Genomic DNA, 17156 nt, shown 5'->3' on the forward strand with positions numbered 1-17156 from the left:
TCTCTGCCACCACTAGTATGATCGTCCCAGACTTCACAAACACGTACAAAAATACACGCACACACTCTTTAATCCAATAGCTTACCTTGGCAGCGTTGCTTAGGCAACTGTCTCCTGTGGCCACAGAACTGTAAAAAGAAGATATTGATAATCTATAATCATGTGGAATAGACTTAGATTATCAAAGAGCAGCAGCAGGCAGCCATAGACATTTCAAAAGAAGAAAACACTCCCTGTGTCTGAGAGGAAGGCTCCTGGATCACTGTTTATAATGAAAACTCTCGTATGGTGAAGCCAGTCCTGACAAAAGTCATGACCATTTTCCTTTCCTTTTGATGCCACACTATTATTTTAATATATACATAAAAAAGAGAAAGACAAAATATTTCCCCCACCAGTAGATACACTGTAACATAACTGTGTCCATTCACAAACTGCCTGTCAGACACTGTGATGAATAACTGCTGAGCAAATAAACTAGTTTATGACATGGTATGACATAATTTCATCAGGGTGATCTAGCCATTGATTTTACTGTTATTATATGCAATCCAAAACCTTTATCATTCTTGTGGCCTCAACAAATTTACACTGCAAATTAAGGACCAACTCCCTGAGTTTGTCTCAAAACACCATACCTTACCCAAAAAAATCAGTCCTTTGCGGAAAGGAATCACTTTGATCAAATGCCAACTGAATAACCGTCAATGTAATGTAAAATCCACCAACTGGTTTTGCAGCTAGAAACAAAATAAAGCAACCCACTGCATTTGTTTAGTGACATTTAAGGCATTTAATTTTTCATTCAAGTTATTTTTTATCCCTAATAATAAATGGGAAGCCCTCCGCTATCATCTTGCAGTGATGACGCAGCTGATGTTTTGTTGTTTTCAGCCAGGGAATTGTTAGGGCCAGCTTTTCTCCCTGTGGTCGCCCACACTTTCAGTCAGTCTGGCCATTTATGCTTTACTGCCAAAGTTAGACTAATTAAAAACTATATATGTATATATATATATATATATATAACACCTTACTGAACATTTTACTGTGAATAAACTGGGACTACCAAAGCCCGAACATAATAATACCAGGCATCTGATATCTTCTCCTTTCTATGTTCAGTAAAAAGCTACAATGACCATCAAATTCTGATATTTATTAATTTACTCTACCTGTCTCACTGTAAAACTATGAATTAATGCTTTCTCATATATATGTGTTTTTAGTTTGATTTTGGCTTCTGTTTCATTCATACCACCTTGTCCCCAAATGCAGATGGTACTCCAAAAATCTTGTCCTCCTTCAGCGAGAAGGTAGTGAACCCAAACGAGCCCGTCTTCCTGGTCTGCAATGTCAAGGGCACGCCGCCTCCCAGGTGCAGCTGGTCGCTGGACGACGACCCCGTCATCAAAGACAGCCACCACCATCTGGGCCACTACGAGACCCACGAGGGCCATGTGGTCAGCCAGCTCAACGTGACCCACACCCAGGTGCCGGACGGCGGGGTGTACCGGTGCACGTGCAGCAACTCGGCCGGTGTCGTGTACCACCAGGCTCGAATAAACGTAAGAGGTGCTTGTCAAATCAGCTCCTCCAAGAACAACAATACACATACCTGTCTGTCTCTGTGTGTGTCTTTGCAGTACATGAGCGCTGGGTGTTGTTTGCCTGAAGATTTATGTTTTTTCGTTGTTTTTTTTATGTTTAGTTTTATACAGAAATTTTAATTGTAATATGAAATCTTTAATAATAGTTACATCTCTTGTTAGGTTGTTAGTTTATTCCTTTTTATGCATTTTTGTCTTTTTTTCTCTGCTCCTTGTAGAATTTTTAACATTTTAGCTTTTTTATTTCAAATTATCTCTGCGCCTTACCACATTTGCTGTATTTTTAGGTCAAACAAATTATCCTTGCTGCTCATAAGCGTATCTGGATAGAGTTTGTAAATAGCCAGAAGAAAAATATATTTTTTTAGTTTGAATATATTTATCCGTAGCAAGCTTGTGTGTGCGAGTGAATGTTCATGTGTGTCTGTGTGTATTTACTCAGGCAGCCAATTCAGCTCTTCAGGATCAGATGTTAAAGCGATTACTGTGTTTCTATTTTATGAGACACAGCACGTATTACAGCCCAGGTATAAGTATCACAAGTGCAGTGTTATTTTAGTGTTCTGTTTTCCTTCAGAAGGTTAGTACAGTTTAATCTGCTTGTCAGTTCACCAGCTTCTACTTTAGATCTAGCAGTAAAACAAACAGAAAGAGCTTTAAACAGCAGTTTCCTTGCATATGTAAGTATTCTGGTGGCAGGTACCATATGTGAAGCTGTAGAGAGAAACGTTGTTATGTTTAAATTCAAGATATAGTTTGAAAGTTATAGGCCTATTTATAAAAACAACAAAGCAAACATCACTTCTCTTATCATTTAAATGTTTTTATAGACAATCCCTTCTCAATCTCTGTCCCTTTTTAGGCCGCGCCAGCATCCGTCCAATGAAAAACATCACAGCTATTGCAGGACGGGATGCCTTTGTTCACTGTCGTGTGATCGGCTACCCTTACTACTCCATAAAGTGGTACAAGAACTCTGCACTGCTGCCGTTTAATCACAGACAGCGAGCGTTTGAGAACAACGGCACACTGAAGCTGACCAACGTGCAGCAGGTTGACGCTGGCGAGTATAACTGCAAGGTGATGGTCCAGCCTAACAAGATGGACTCCCAGAGCGTCCATGTTCGCGTGAGAGGTAAACTGGCGGATATTAACACTGAGACATTCAATACTGAGCATGAAATGTGTAAATCTTTACAGATAATATTAACATTTAAGGATGCTGGTGGAATATATGGAATATATATATTGTATTTTCTACTGACTATAGTATTATTAATATAGTGCAATTTGAAATATAGCATCACATCTGGTTATTTTATTGAAAGAACGGATTAGCACTTTGTGAAACGTACCTGATTTCTTGTTAAGAATAGGAATAATTAGTTACAGAGAACAAAACTATTTACTGTACCCGTAAACAAGTTAACATGGAGGTCTGTGGGGATTGACTCACTTTTGAAGCCAGCCTCAAGTGGCCATTCGAGGAACTGCAGATTTTGGCAGTTAGTTTTTCAGCTGCAGAGACTGCCACTTGAAAATAACCCTAGAGACACAGTGTCAAGTAAATATATACTCCTTCTACCACTGAGTATGCAAGACACAGAGAAAAGCTTAAGTTTGGCCTCAATAACTCTACTCAGCATTCAGAGGCGTCTCATCTGGACATTCATTTTTACCTTACTGAGTCTCGAAGTACAAATTAACAGTGAAATATTTCACTTTTTAGTCCTGTTGCACAAATTGTATGCTAGCTAGCAACAGTGCTCTGATAACTGACTACGTTATGTTTTTATAGCCTGGTTAGCCTATTCTGAGCCCCACCCTGTAACTGTTAGTAGCCTAGAATTAGGGTCACACTGGAAAATATCCTTTATATAAATATAATTCCTAGGTTCCAGGAAGCTATCAAGTTTTGTACAAAATTTGTCATTAAAGTTATTTCGAGCTGTTTAATTCCTATCAAAACAAGGCTGAAGTGTGTTCCAAGTTTCTTGATGTGCCAGTGTGTTGTATTTTACTATCCTCACTTTTAATATAAGGTTATGGCTAGCAGTCTTTTAGCTAGCTTAGCATAAAAATTGGAATAATGGTGAAAAAAACTAGCCTGAATTCATTGAGAAATAATGAGTATTGGCACCTCTAAGGCTCACTAATGTTTATGTTACCTAAAATATTTAAAAATAAGTACTTTTTTACTTTTGAACAGAGCTATCCAGCTGTTTTTATTTAATGCAAAGTCAAATCCTTATCCTGTGTGTGTGGTGCCAATCTACTTATTTAACATTTAGCCAGAAAGCAAAGATTTGTTCCCCAAACATGCTGACATAAACTGTCCCACTTGTAACTTTGATTTTTACAGATGTGAAGAAAATGATAAATGATTTCATGCCAAAGTCAATTAATTTATAGTGGTGGTGATGAAGGTTTAAATGATAAATGACTTGCATCCCCCTGCAATATATATATATAAACACATCCCACCAGACATGTGAATGAATCTAATATTCCTCAGTACAAAAGTGAGGCCTATGAAAACTGAAAGATTGCCAGGGATGTTACAGGGCAAAGTGACTGATCTCCATTGAGATCTTACAGCTGTAATCGGTAATAATAAAATAGGGCTTCCCCATTATGCCCTTATTTCCTTCCCTTCATACGGTATGTTTGGTTGTTGTCACTGTATTACACATTCCCATGGAGGCAGGGAAACAGAAGGAGACAGAGAGTGAGAACGAAAGAGGGAGCGATGATATAGAGCAACACTTCCCAGTGGTGCTATAGTGAGTGAGTGCATTTGTTAATTTACTCTGCTCATGCTTAAAATGCGGAAGTGTCTTTGGGGATCCCTGGAGTCCATTATCTCCACTTTGTTGTGAATTAAATAAGCCGCTAAAGTGCTGCTTATTTCAGTGTTATTTGAACTCACTGGACACTCACACAGATGACTTGTGTGATGGCTGGAGATTTCCCAGAGAATATAGCACAGACAATTTGAATAGATATGATTGTAAATGTGTCATGATATTATGGAGGCTTGTTTCTGGATTTAAGTGTTTTAAACCAGGAAGAAAACAAGATGATGCATCTCAAGGAGCTTATTCTGTATTTGTATTATGAAATACATGAATATTCCTGTAATTAATATTTTAGGACAGTAATTAAAATACTAGACTTCCAGGATGAAAGAAAGATACTTATAGGTTATAAGATCAATAGATAATAATTTAAAGATAAGCAAAAAAAAGTTCTGAACAACCTGAATGAGTCACCTTTTCTGTTGTTCTGTTTCAGTATGCTCATGTAGCTTCTTGAGCTAAAAGGACAAAATGTTGAGGCTGACAGGGAGTTATTGCTGAATGTTTTGCTATTCAGGTCTTTTGTGTTCTTTCAGTGACCTCTTTAAGGATTGTGGGACACTTTTAAGATTACTCTGAAAAAAGGAGACAGTACCTGCCACAGAATCCAAGGAACTAAGATGATCCTCACTAAAATCACATTTGATCCTTTTTTCTCCTCCTGTCTGCAGTCCCTCCCTACATTCAGCCCTTTGAGTTTCAGCGTTTCACCATTGGTCAGCGTGTGTTCATTCCCTGCGTGGTCATGTCGGGTGACCGGCCGTTGGACATAACATGGCAGAAGGATGGACGGCCAATCCCCGCCAGCTTGGGCGTAACTGTGGACAACATCGACTTTACCAGCTCACTGCGAATCTCCAACCTAACGCCTGACCACAATGGCAACTACACTTGCATTGCCCGCAACGAGGCCGCTGCTGTGGAGCACCAGAGTCAGCTTATTGTTAGAGGTGAGAAAGCACAAAGAAACTAATCACAAATGTGATGGTACCTAATGGAGTGCTTTAAACCTTCCAGACAGTTCCTTCTGTCTGGCTGAAGGTAAATCATAGTGCTGGGCTGGAATGAAACCCATGAAACAAGTGCTTTATAGTAAAGACACCACAGTGTCATGTATCACTGTCAACTGCTTATTTGTATTTTTGTGTCTATGCACAGTTCCTCCTCAGTTTGTGGTTCAGCCTGAGGATCAAGATGGGATCTATGGGAAAACTGTGACTCTTAATTGCTCTGCTGAAGGCTATCCACCACCCACCATTGTCTGGGAACACTCCAAAGGTACTTTAAGCACAGTGGAAGTAAAGTTCTTTCCAAGTATACTTACATACTGTAAATGAAGTTTTGTAATACCACAGCACAAAATGATGTTACATGTGAGTGTGTTCTATTTGGTTCAGTGTAGATGTGTGTGAATTCACAAACACTCACATCCATCTGCACTGCAAACACGGGGGCTGGGGTATTACAGGGTTTCCACCTGCATTATCAGAGAGGGAGACACAGACAGACTGAAGCAGACAGACATGCACAAGGTAGCAGGTGAGTTCATCCACTTGAGCAGGGCAGATGAAGAGGGGCCCCAGGTGTTTGCTCCATCATCCATATAACCAGGGATGAAAGCTTCACCAACTGAAGGACAACAACCAATGAGGAACAGAGTGCATCTGTGTGTGTTCAGCCCCATGATCAAAGGAATGAAAGAATCAGATCTGTTTTTCACCCTTTAATGGGATTTGTGTGTGCGCATGTGTGCGGGTGTGCGTATGTAAGACAAGCAGGCCTCATGGCTGATTAGCGCTGTCTGACCAGTCCTGATCAGTATGTATGGAGAGATCAGGCTGAGCAGCGTGTGTCTACTCACTTGTTGTGTTTGAAACAAGCTTTCGGTCCAAAGGAAAGCACCACGTGGTTCAGCTAAGCTGCAGGTCAACTTTATGGCTTTTGGACCTCCTTCACATATTTTTACAGTATATTCACACCCCTACAGCTCTGTAATATGCTGTTGCACTGAATATCAATCAGAGCAAAGGGGGCAATAAAAATCACCTCAGAAAAAAAAATGTTTCCAGGGCAGGTGGCTTGGGAAGCTAATGTGTAATTTGTTGTAAGGCAGAGTGCAGTTTGTCCAGAGAATAGCTGCGTGGCATGCTTTTAATGCAACAGAAGTAGCTAAGATGAGTGTCTCTGGGAGATATGAAACAGTAAGTAAAGGTCAACTGCTATTAGCATAACGACTAGCACTATTTGGATATGCAAAATCCATAATTCAAGGAAGAGCACATCTGCCTCCCTCTCTCTCATTCTCAGAGCCAGGGGAGCAGGAACAAAGTCACCACTTGACCCTTCGCTAGCAACGGCCACTTGACTGCATTTTAATTAAAAAGCAAAAACCCACAGCTCCCTAAATGGCCTAATCGCTACACGCTAACTTTAACACAAGCTAATGCTCAGTTCATATGTGTTTAATACTAAAGGAACAAGGCGGAATACAATGCTCTCAACGCTTTGAGAACACTGAGGCTACTCTAAAGACATTATTATTCAGTGTTGGTGCCTACAGATTTAGTTGCCAGATGATATATTGTTTAACTGAGAAAAGGATGGTTATATCCTTTACTGTTTAAAAAAGGATAGAGATTATTTGCAATTTTAACATCTTCACTGACAGATTTCAAATGTGAGTGATATTGAACTTTTGAGAATTTAGAATAGTGCAAATCATTACTGCACTTGTTCCCAAACCAGACAAATCCATGCCTTTAGGATTAGTCTGTCCTCGACTTCGATCATATAGAAATATGTTATAAGGCCATTTATGAATGCGTTATTTTGAATCTCAAATCACACAAAAATAGAGAGTCAGAGAAAACCCTGGTTTGACTTAAGTGGACATCTTGGACTCTTTGTGGACGGTCTGAGGGCTGAGTGACAAAGGCCTCTCTGCTCTCCTTCTCGACTGCACCAATCTGACATCTTGTTAAACATGAGCATTATGTCTGTTCTGATTGCATCACACCAGCAGCTCAGCCTGTTTTGCTCTACTCAGCAGCTGTTTGGCGATTTAAGGATTTAGGCCTGGTGTTAAGAAACATGTTTACAATCCTTCCTAAATCTGACGGGCTTTGTCATCAAATCCGTAAACACAGACGCATGGTCAAATGAATGCACACACAAACACTTTAGGTCTGCTGTATGTTGTTTTAGCTTTGTACATATGTTCCTCCACTGAACATTACATACATGTAGTCACATACTGTATGAGTTGGACATTAAAGTGTTTATTTTCTCCATCATCTACTTGCGCCAGGTGCGGGCGTCCCCCAGTTTCAGCCCATCCTCCTGAACAGCGGCTCTCGTATCCAGCTGCTGAGCAATGGTTCGCTGCTCATCAAACACGTGCTGGAGGATGACAGCGGTTTCTACCTGTGTAAGGTCAGCAACGACGTGGGAGCTGATGTCAGCAAGTCCATGTACCTCACCGTCAAAAGTAAGAGCCTGTGTCTGATGCGTTATCAATAACAGCTGATGTCGAGCAATCGATTTGTATTTCAGTGTCTGGCCTGGTGCAAAGATGGGGAAACAATTACAAGTGACTCATAATACATTCAGTCGATGCGCTCTGCAGATTATGTGGAAAATGAGTGTGAGAGTTACAATTTTTGGCCTTTGGTTAGCCAGGTCAATTTGAAAACACGTTAGCAGTAATCATTTCTATAAAACAGGTTACAGAGACTTCTTATCCACATCAGCACTTATAACCCTGACAGTAGAAACACTAATATTTTTCCGTACAAATCTATTTGTATAAAGAAAATTGCATCCTTATTCAGACCTCCATCATATACTTGTACTGAGGACATGTGACTGCGTTTTCACTGCTCTCTTCAGTCGGTATGTTAATGTCCCTGACTACAGGTCTCCAGCCTCCACTGAGCATTAGCATGTAGCTCCCCTATAGCGCTAGGAGTGGCTCCTCATTTTCATGGTGCTTAGATGTGAGTGGGGCTTATTTTCCCTTTGCCACTGTTATCAAACTGGAGCACAAGGTTCCCCGCTGATGGGCAGCTCTCTTTCTGTCTCTTCCTGCTCTGTTTCTCTCTCTTCCTCTTTCTCACTATATATGGAAACATGCACAGTACGTAATTACAGTTCAACTTAATTTTAAGGCAATATGATACGACATGACCTCTAACCTCTTTGTCGAAGGGGAGCCAAGTAATTTTTTTACCCGGGACTGTCCTTCTGGGTAAATCAGTATTTTTTATTATTAATATCAGCAGACACGTCATGGATATTCATGTGTCACTGTAATTAAGCCTTGCAGTGTACCAGGCTGAGAAGCTGTCAGTAATACAGCAGCAGCCTCAGACAGGAACATACTCTGTTTTCATAGGTCAGCTTGCTGACTGTGGCACCCAGTTGCTATGCAGCAAGTTGACCTATTGCTGTGCTAACCTTTTTTTCTTTCATTTTCTGCCACGCAGAGAGCAAACACTGACTGCAGCTACAGTAGACTCAACTCTCAGTAGCAAATCAAACTCCACACTTTTTAAGAAATAGATATAAAATTACGTGGGGCCAATACATGTGGCATATAGCATGTTATAGCTGAAAACTACAGATAATAAATTGGACTTGTATTTGTTCATGATGGGCTTGTGCTGTATCTGTTGGACTCCATTATAAGTACCAATATGCGTCCTTCAGGGTCAAAGAGAAAGCTAAACAGGTTAGACTAAGATGATATAGCTCAGTAATCTAATCAGTGCTGTTGTTGCATTGAACAACAGTACAGTTCCTCTCCTTTTCTCTCCTCTCTGACCTTTTTGTTATTGGTCCAGGAGGCCTGTTAGTCCCTTTGTGAGGTCATCTTACAAGGACAGGAGTCTACTAAGAAAATGCACAGCAGTCAGAGGAGTGTCACCTACATACTGTATACCGGTGACTATGTCGACATGAACTATTTCTTCAAACTGATTTATATATTTCTGACCAGAGTTTCCAACTGAACTGTTTACATGTACACTAAATAAAATCATCCCTTAAGATGTAGGTATTTACATGTCCCAGAACAGAACATCCCAGTAAGAACAGAATTGTTTGACATATGCAAATGATAATTTGTGCAGATTGGACCGGTCAGTTCAGATTGCAACGGTTACATGAGGCATTTTTATTCATATTTGAATATTCTGCCAAGAAGATTATTGTCCGAATACTAGTGTTAATGTCAGTGCAGCAAGAATTTAGCAGGTGTATGTGTGTGGTCCATGTCACAGCATAGAAGGGGTCAGTAGAAGCATATACCAATACATATTGGTATTTGCATGAGGTTATAGGCCCAATCATCTAGTATCGTAGTCCACTTTCTCCTGATGTGTGTGTATGCACTTTTCACAGATGTGAAGAAGATGAGATGGATGCTGAAGCGTATTTTCCTCACTCTGCCGCCATTGCCATGACACCAATCATTGTGTGATCCACTCTGCTGAGCCCCCTTTGCCGTTGGACATTCAGTATAGTGTATGTGTGTGGGTGTTTGGAGGGGATGGACAATAAATAATAAATACCCATACCGCAGGATGGAAAGAGCAGTGGTTTGTTGATATAGCTTTACTGGCATGCATTTTGTAGTGATGTAGGAAATGAGTTGTGTGGGAAAAGTAAACAGAGATTGCACGCATAGTTTCAGTTTCACTGGTCAGTTGTGTCATCTTCCATAGTAGTCGTGGAGAGAGAGAGAGAGAGAAGAAAGAAAAGAAAGAAAAGAAACTGAAGGGAGAGAGAGAGGTTTGACCTATCAGATGCACTCTGCTGTTGCTCCAGGCTCCAGTTTCATGTTGTACTCGGCTCTATCAAAGGGAATTTTGACAGCCTCTGTGTTGAATTATGTACACTTACTCCTCAGAACTAGTAGTTTCACCAGCATGAATGTGATAGTAATATTATTTACAGCTTCCATGATTTAAATAACAAAAAAACATGTTTTTTCAGTAATTAAATGAAAATTCATTTAGCTCTCATTTTCATTCAGATTCCTAAGTTGATGGTGAACCGTGCAGGTAACTTTTATTCAGTCAGTATCCGTAGTTAGATGCTAGTCACTGGATTAGACACATTAACTGGTGATTCTGAATTAGCTGTAGCTGTACACAAAAGTGTGAATGGTTGTTTGTCTTTCTGTGCTAGCCTCGTGATTGACTGATGACCTCTTACCCAGTGCTGGCTTGGAGAGGCTCCAGTCTCCCACAGCACTCATAAAAGGAGCAGTTATAGATAATGAATGGATGAAATAAGATGTATGTCAAAGTTACCAGCATATGTACTTGCATATTTACTTGAACATTGTTGAATGCAATTATTTGCTATACTATGAATTCACTTTTTCGTCAGTCTTGACTGCCTTTGTCTTTTTTCCACCTAGATCAGAAAAAAAAAATCTTTAACAATTTGGTTCTTTTCTTTGTTGATACTATAAGTGCTAACCACCTCACACTTAAAAATGCAATGGTTTACATAAACATCTGAAATTTTTACTCAGGGCCAGATGATTTTTTGGCCAGAATGGACATGAATTTTTCATTTTTCATTGTACCTCTAATAAATAATAATAACAAAAAGCTGACATCATGTGAACATGCATTGTCACATCAAATGTAGGCACAGTTCTCTTTAAATGTTTTAAATTTTTATGTTTTTCTTTTGGCTTATGACTCAGTTGGCATTGATGCATCATCTTCACAGTTTACATTACAGAAAACAAATATGTTCTCTGGGCCTATGATAATACTTTGTTTGGCTATTTTTCTGCTGCTTAGTCATTATATGCTGCCACATATTCACTCTTATGTCACTCATCAACAGATCACATTTCACATTTTAAGCTCCAAAATGTACTCGTACACTCAATATGCTTTCTTAAATGCATACTTACTCGCATGAGTGCTTTGATAGTGAAAAACTCACTATTCACTAACACCGTTATGTCCGTAGCTCAGTGTTTATGTGTGCTTGTGTGTAATTACACATTTCATATACATTGCATTTATTTTTATATATAATGATGCCGTATTTTATTACGTGTGTGTATTTGTGCATCCATGCATGGTGCATTGTGGGCATTCTGCTTGAATGCAGCGGGTGCAGGTGTGTGCATGTGTGTATTCGTGTGCGTGTCTGTGAGAGGCGGCATTAGAACTCTTGAGTGCATTTCTGCCTCATTTAAATCCGTCAATACCTCAATTACAAGCCGAAGTGCAGCTTAAGAAAAGAGCAGTGTGCACGTTTCTCAGCTTTATTTGCACTCTCGGTCTGTCTTTGTTTCTTAGACATTCAGCACTGAGATAAAGATTAAAAGCATAAATTAAACAATGTATTTATTTCAATTTAAACACTTGGTCATTTGCAGGCAGCTGTGTACATCATCCAACTGTCTAAATCCGCCGTCACTGCCAACAAAACATTCAAGTTATTTACTGTCACAGATCGACTGCTAACTAGATTGTTTATATCTGATTGATATTTGACTAATACATGATATTTCAAAATCAGTATGCATCATTTGACTGATAGTCCTTTTTATACATCTGAGCTGACAATTGTTGTACTAAAGTGTATTTTATTGTATGAAATGATACTATAAACATCATAGTGTCTAGTGCAACTGAAGAAGAACTATGCAACTCACAATTATTTGTTGGACAATTATGTTCTTGATCAGATCTTTGATTACTGAGTCTATGAAATGTCCAAAAAATAGTTAAATATGTCATGATAAATATATCATATACCATTTTTATTTGATATAACTTATTCTGCAAAAATTGAACACGCTATTGAACTAGAATGCAGCATTATAGGTAAATGGCAGTTAGGGACATTGTATTCATATAATCCCACTTCTTTGTAATAATTAAAATGATCCACGCAGAAATAATGCGAGGTGGACCAAGCATTTTTGCTTGAAGCTTCACTTTTATAAATTATTAATCTCCTATTAACCAGTTACTAGTTACGTTCTCTAAAATCATCAGTTTGTTTGTGTCCAAGGGGACTACATTAAGAAGTGCCCATTTTTATACGGAAGATGTTGTGAGAGACTAACCTGACACACCATCTCAGAAACCATATGGAAAGGTAACTGCCATTTTCAAAAGAATTGATGATTTGACTCATTTTAAGCAATAAAGTCAGCAAACCGGACGGAAGAAGAAAACAATACAATCCACTGTCTGAGGAGCTTTGAAAGCTGGCAAGCAGGCCAGTAGACAATTCTTGCCATCTTTGTATGGACATTTTTAGGTTTAAAAAGTTTACAGCATTGTTACTTCTGAGCAAAATTTCTTCTCACCATTGTCATTATAGATCGTCCATAGAAAACATGCGCATGGCTGTCAGGGATTCCACACAAGATGCTGTGAGCTAGCATGAAGTTTCCATGATCTCGTGAACTTCACGCACTCTGACAATCCAGCTGCCTTCCAAGCAAAATGGCGCCACTCAAATTGTTCATACTGTTTTAATATACAGCATTTATCTTTGTAAGAGTAAATTCCACAATGTCTGGTGGCAAAGTCTGACACAATGAGGAGAACATGACAACATTGTCAAATGATCTGAAGGGGTCCACTTCTTTTCACTTCTTCTCCTATCTCTATACCTCCCATTATTCCTTTTCTACACTTTGCCGTCTTTATTTCCTCTCTTTTCCTCCCCTTTCTACCCTCACAGTTTTCTCTTTCTCCCTGTCTCCCCTCTTCCCACTCACACTCACACTTTCTCCTCTGCCTGTCCGTGTTTTATTGCAAGGCCCCTGTAATATTGCTGGATATTAAAAAATATACATCAACCGAGCAATTACAGGCTATCAAAAAGAATAGGTTTAGCCCGGGGCCCTGCAAGTGCTGCACGGTAGATGCATAGAGATGAGAGAGGAAGCGAGCGAGAGGTCTCACCATAGCTCGGGCTGCTGAAGCACATCCATGATCACTGAAGGTTGTAGAAAATTTTAAGCACTGCAGTCGACTTCACATGCTTTATTCACACGCATGCACAAACTCACTGATACAAGGTCAAAGACAGATGTACTATTTCCAGCTACATACAGACATATTTATATATGCATATTCATAGACAAGAACATACTGTTCACGTACCTATGCAGACAGTCATCTGCTCAGTCTTACAAACATAAATCTATCATTGTAATTTCATACAGAAGCTTTACACACATATACAGATTCACTGTGTGCCCTTTCTGAAGCTTTTTTAATGAGCAAACATGATCTTCGTTGATGTAAACTTTCTTTGTCAAGGCCTCAGATTTAGGTGTAGAAAATAACCCCTGTTAAGGAGCAATAACATTTAGAGAAGGAGCTGAGGAGACTCTGTTAATAGGACTCACTTAAAATTCATAGTTGCTATGCAAAATAAATCAGCGGTTTCCTGCGCGGGGGCAGTGGGTAGGGGAATGATGGTGTGGGGAGCGAGGGAGAGGGAGGGGCTGCAAGTGAATAAGAAATGAGGTTTAAACGTTGGCAGTCCCAAGTCTGACACACACAAAGACGCACAGACCAACGTACACACCCGTACACTCACACACAAACACATGCAAGCAGCTCCCTCCTTCTGATTGTTGCTGGCTGCTTCAAAGAGGGAAATGTACTGTGAGAAAAAAAGACAGAGAAACATGTTGAAGGAGTCTGTGTGTATGCATTTATTTGTTTGTGTCGGGGGTTACTGTATGTGGGATGTGTTAGTGTGTATGTGATTGTTAACTCTCAGTTTGAATCTACAAGATATGAAAGATACAAACTAGAAATCATGGCTGATTTTACTTCCAAATATTTAATTATCATATAATCAAATATGGGCATCAACATTCATATCTCCTTATGGTTTATTACTAGATCCATTTGGGAAGAAGTCCTTGAAACAGTTTGGAAAAGCCAAGAAATACTTGGCAAGTGATTCGATGCACCCATCACCATCTATCATGGGCTGACTTCAACCTATCTGATCAATGAAAGATATGAAAGATAGAAGTAGGAAAGGTTAAACAGGAAACGCAACATGCTGTTAGCTGAGGAGCTTTGAAAGCTAAAAAAACTGTCAGTGTAGTTACCATGATGGCATGACAGCCAAAAACGCAAAGCTTGAAGCCTGGCAAGAGTGATTGTCATGTGATCTCAAATTTTGCAAGACTGTAACTGACTTGCAAGCAGCATGGCTTAGAAATGGTGGCCTATTTGTGAAAGTATTGATGTGTAGAATTTTACATGAAAGTTTTCAACAACTATTGGATGGATTGCCATAGTGTTATGTCCGGATGTGCAGACACTCCTCAGGACTAATTCTTATTAGCTTGGTAATAACTTAACCTTTTCATCTAGAGCCATCATAAAATCTTTTTTTATATATTATGTTTATTCTTCCAGTCTCTTAAAAACTAAAACTCTTGACATTCTTATCCACTATAGGTTGCTGTTTATTGTGTTTAGTGCAAAATGAGTAAAGTTAGCATGCTAGCCTGCTTTGTATCTGTTAACTACAAGTATTTTAACTTTGGTATTGTTAGCACATTAGCATGTTGATTTTATTTAACTTAAGGACCATTGTCACTGAAATGACTATATAGGCTTAAGCCTTGTTCACATACTATATAAAGCTATTCACTCATTGCCCAATTTTTTCATAGCTAATATTTAGTTGCTAAGGTTCTAGGCCATGGTTGTCTGGCTACCGCTTTATATTGCCAGACATGTATTTGTGGAGTTGGGGTTAGCTGAAGACCATAATGATAAGCTGCTCTTCCATTTAGATGTGGTTAAAATGGTAGGAACCAAAGGAAATTTGGGAAAATTACTCTCTGGTCTTTAAAGTTTCAGATACTTTCAGTTTCAAATACTGACAGAAATTGGTCAGGCTCTAATATGTGTTTAGGATGTAGCTCCATCTATACTACATGCACCACTAAATGTTAGATAACAACTAAGAAGAAATAATCTGCAGCATTTGTCAGCCCGTTTGAAGTTTAACACCATCAGGGTATTTCAAACAGGCAAATTGCCATCCACACAAGTACAGTATGAGAAATGATTAATTATAACTTAAAGTCCTTTAATTGACTTGTGATGGTCTAACCTTTCTGGCACTCAATCAAAGCGGATCAGTGCTTTTATGGAGCCAAAACAAATGATTACAAAGTTATCTACAGATGCTGTTTGACCCAAGGGAAAGCTGTATGTGTGGGAGGCATGTAACTGTTGCTACGCTGAGTTTTCTGTGGCTTATGTGTGTCATTGGTTCTATTTTGCATTTGTTTTTGTGAACATGCATCCCTTTTCTTTCCAACAGTGTGTACAGATGAATGTGTGTACAAGGCCAGAATCTCTGTTTTATGTCTTGACTTGTGCATTTCTGAATGTGAATGTGTGTTGTTATGTGTGTGTGTCTGTATATGTTTGAAAGCGCGTGCTTGCCCGTGTGAGACAACAGCACGGCCAGCGGACTTGTCTGCTGTGTGTGAATAATCAAAGTGGTCTCTCTCATCATTAAATCATCGCTGTCCTGGTGGGAGCCTGAGGAGGGAGATGGAGTGAGAGAGCGAGGGAGAGAGCGAGGGATCATAGTTAGCGCTGCAGGGGTACATGCTCTCCCTCTCTCCTCCATCGTGTACTGTGGCTGAGATGTGTCATGAGCACAAGTCTTTTCTGCTCTCTGTGCTCGCCCACTTAGCTCCCCCAGACACAGCCGCTCTCATTCGCACACATCCTTACATATGCACGCACAGTAAAACAGTCATGCACACAGACATGTTACACGGGAGAAGGTACAGACATTCGCACACTGACTCAACACACAAATTGCATATCTTCTCAGAAGAGAAACCCTCCAACCTCTGCTACACTAAGTATTTGCCACATGACGCTGCCATTACTGTTTGGTTCAGTGACACAGTGCTGCCTACACTACAGATGCCATAAAGCTTATAATAAATGTCATGTTCTGTCCAATGTAAGAAGATTTGTCTTTTGATAGAAGAGACCGTGTAACTGATGACTGTCTACAGCTGCCCAAGACTATTCACGGACTCTGACGTTTCCCTTCAGCTTTGCGTAGCTTTATAGCATCTTTCCACATATTGTTTTGGTTGTAAACCCACTATTTTCCTTTTATTAGACTGAACCGACAAAGTTAGCTCTTAGCCAGAGATCTCAGTGACATTTAGCAGCTGAAGGGCCAAACATTTCCATCAGGATTCACTGAAAATCAACAAGATCCAAATGAAGAGTAAATATTGGACTTATGGATATGTTTATGAGCTACTATTTAATACACCCATTCAAATTGTTTCCAAAATTGTCTGCTTATGCTTGTGTTTTATATTCCTGCCTAAAAGCAAATTACAAACCATAAGAAGGACATTACAAGGGTTGTTATAATTGCATTCCCTGCATGTTGCTTTGAAAGGACTCCAACAATTGTTTTCACCTAAAAATGTGCCTAGACTCACAGAGATATCCTTAAGATTAGAATGACACAAGTGGCAATCAGATAGTTTGAAGCTGAATTAATTGCATTACAAGGTATGTAATAATACCTGAGATAATGTCTACAATGATGAAGATTAACATACTCATTCAGTCTGCTTAAACTGCAGAAGTTAATACAGTGTAATCCATTCACTTCC

At 39.5% G+C, this 17156-nt stretch overlaps 1 protein-coding gene across 12 annotated transcripts in view; it reads left to right on the forward strand.

Moving 5' to 3' along the window:
* Positions 1–17156, forward strand: part of dscamb (Down syndrome cell adhesion molecule b) — a 120113-nt gene that overhangs the window by 82056 nt on the left and 20901 nt on the right. For all 12 annotated transcript variants that reach the window (XM_084558361.1, XM_084558354.1, XM_084558358.1 and 9 more), the window contains exons 7-11: positions 1276–1572; positions 2470–2742; positions 5137–5415; positions 5624–5743; positions 7773–7952. In XM_084558361.1, coding sequence (XP_084414487.1) covers positions 1276–1572; positions 2470–2742; positions 5137–5415; positions 5624–5743; positions 7773–7952 — 1149 coding nt within the window. The remainder of the gene's footprint in view (positions 1–1275; positions 1573–2469; positions 2743–5136; positions 5416–5623; positions 5744–7772; positions 7953–17156) is intronic.

This window comes from Chelon labrosus (genome assembly GCF_963514085.1).
Source record: "Chelon labrosus genome assembly, chromosome: 13".
NCBI lineage: Eukaryota > Metazoa > Chordata > Actinopteri > Mugiliformes > Mugilidae > Chelon > Chelon labrosus.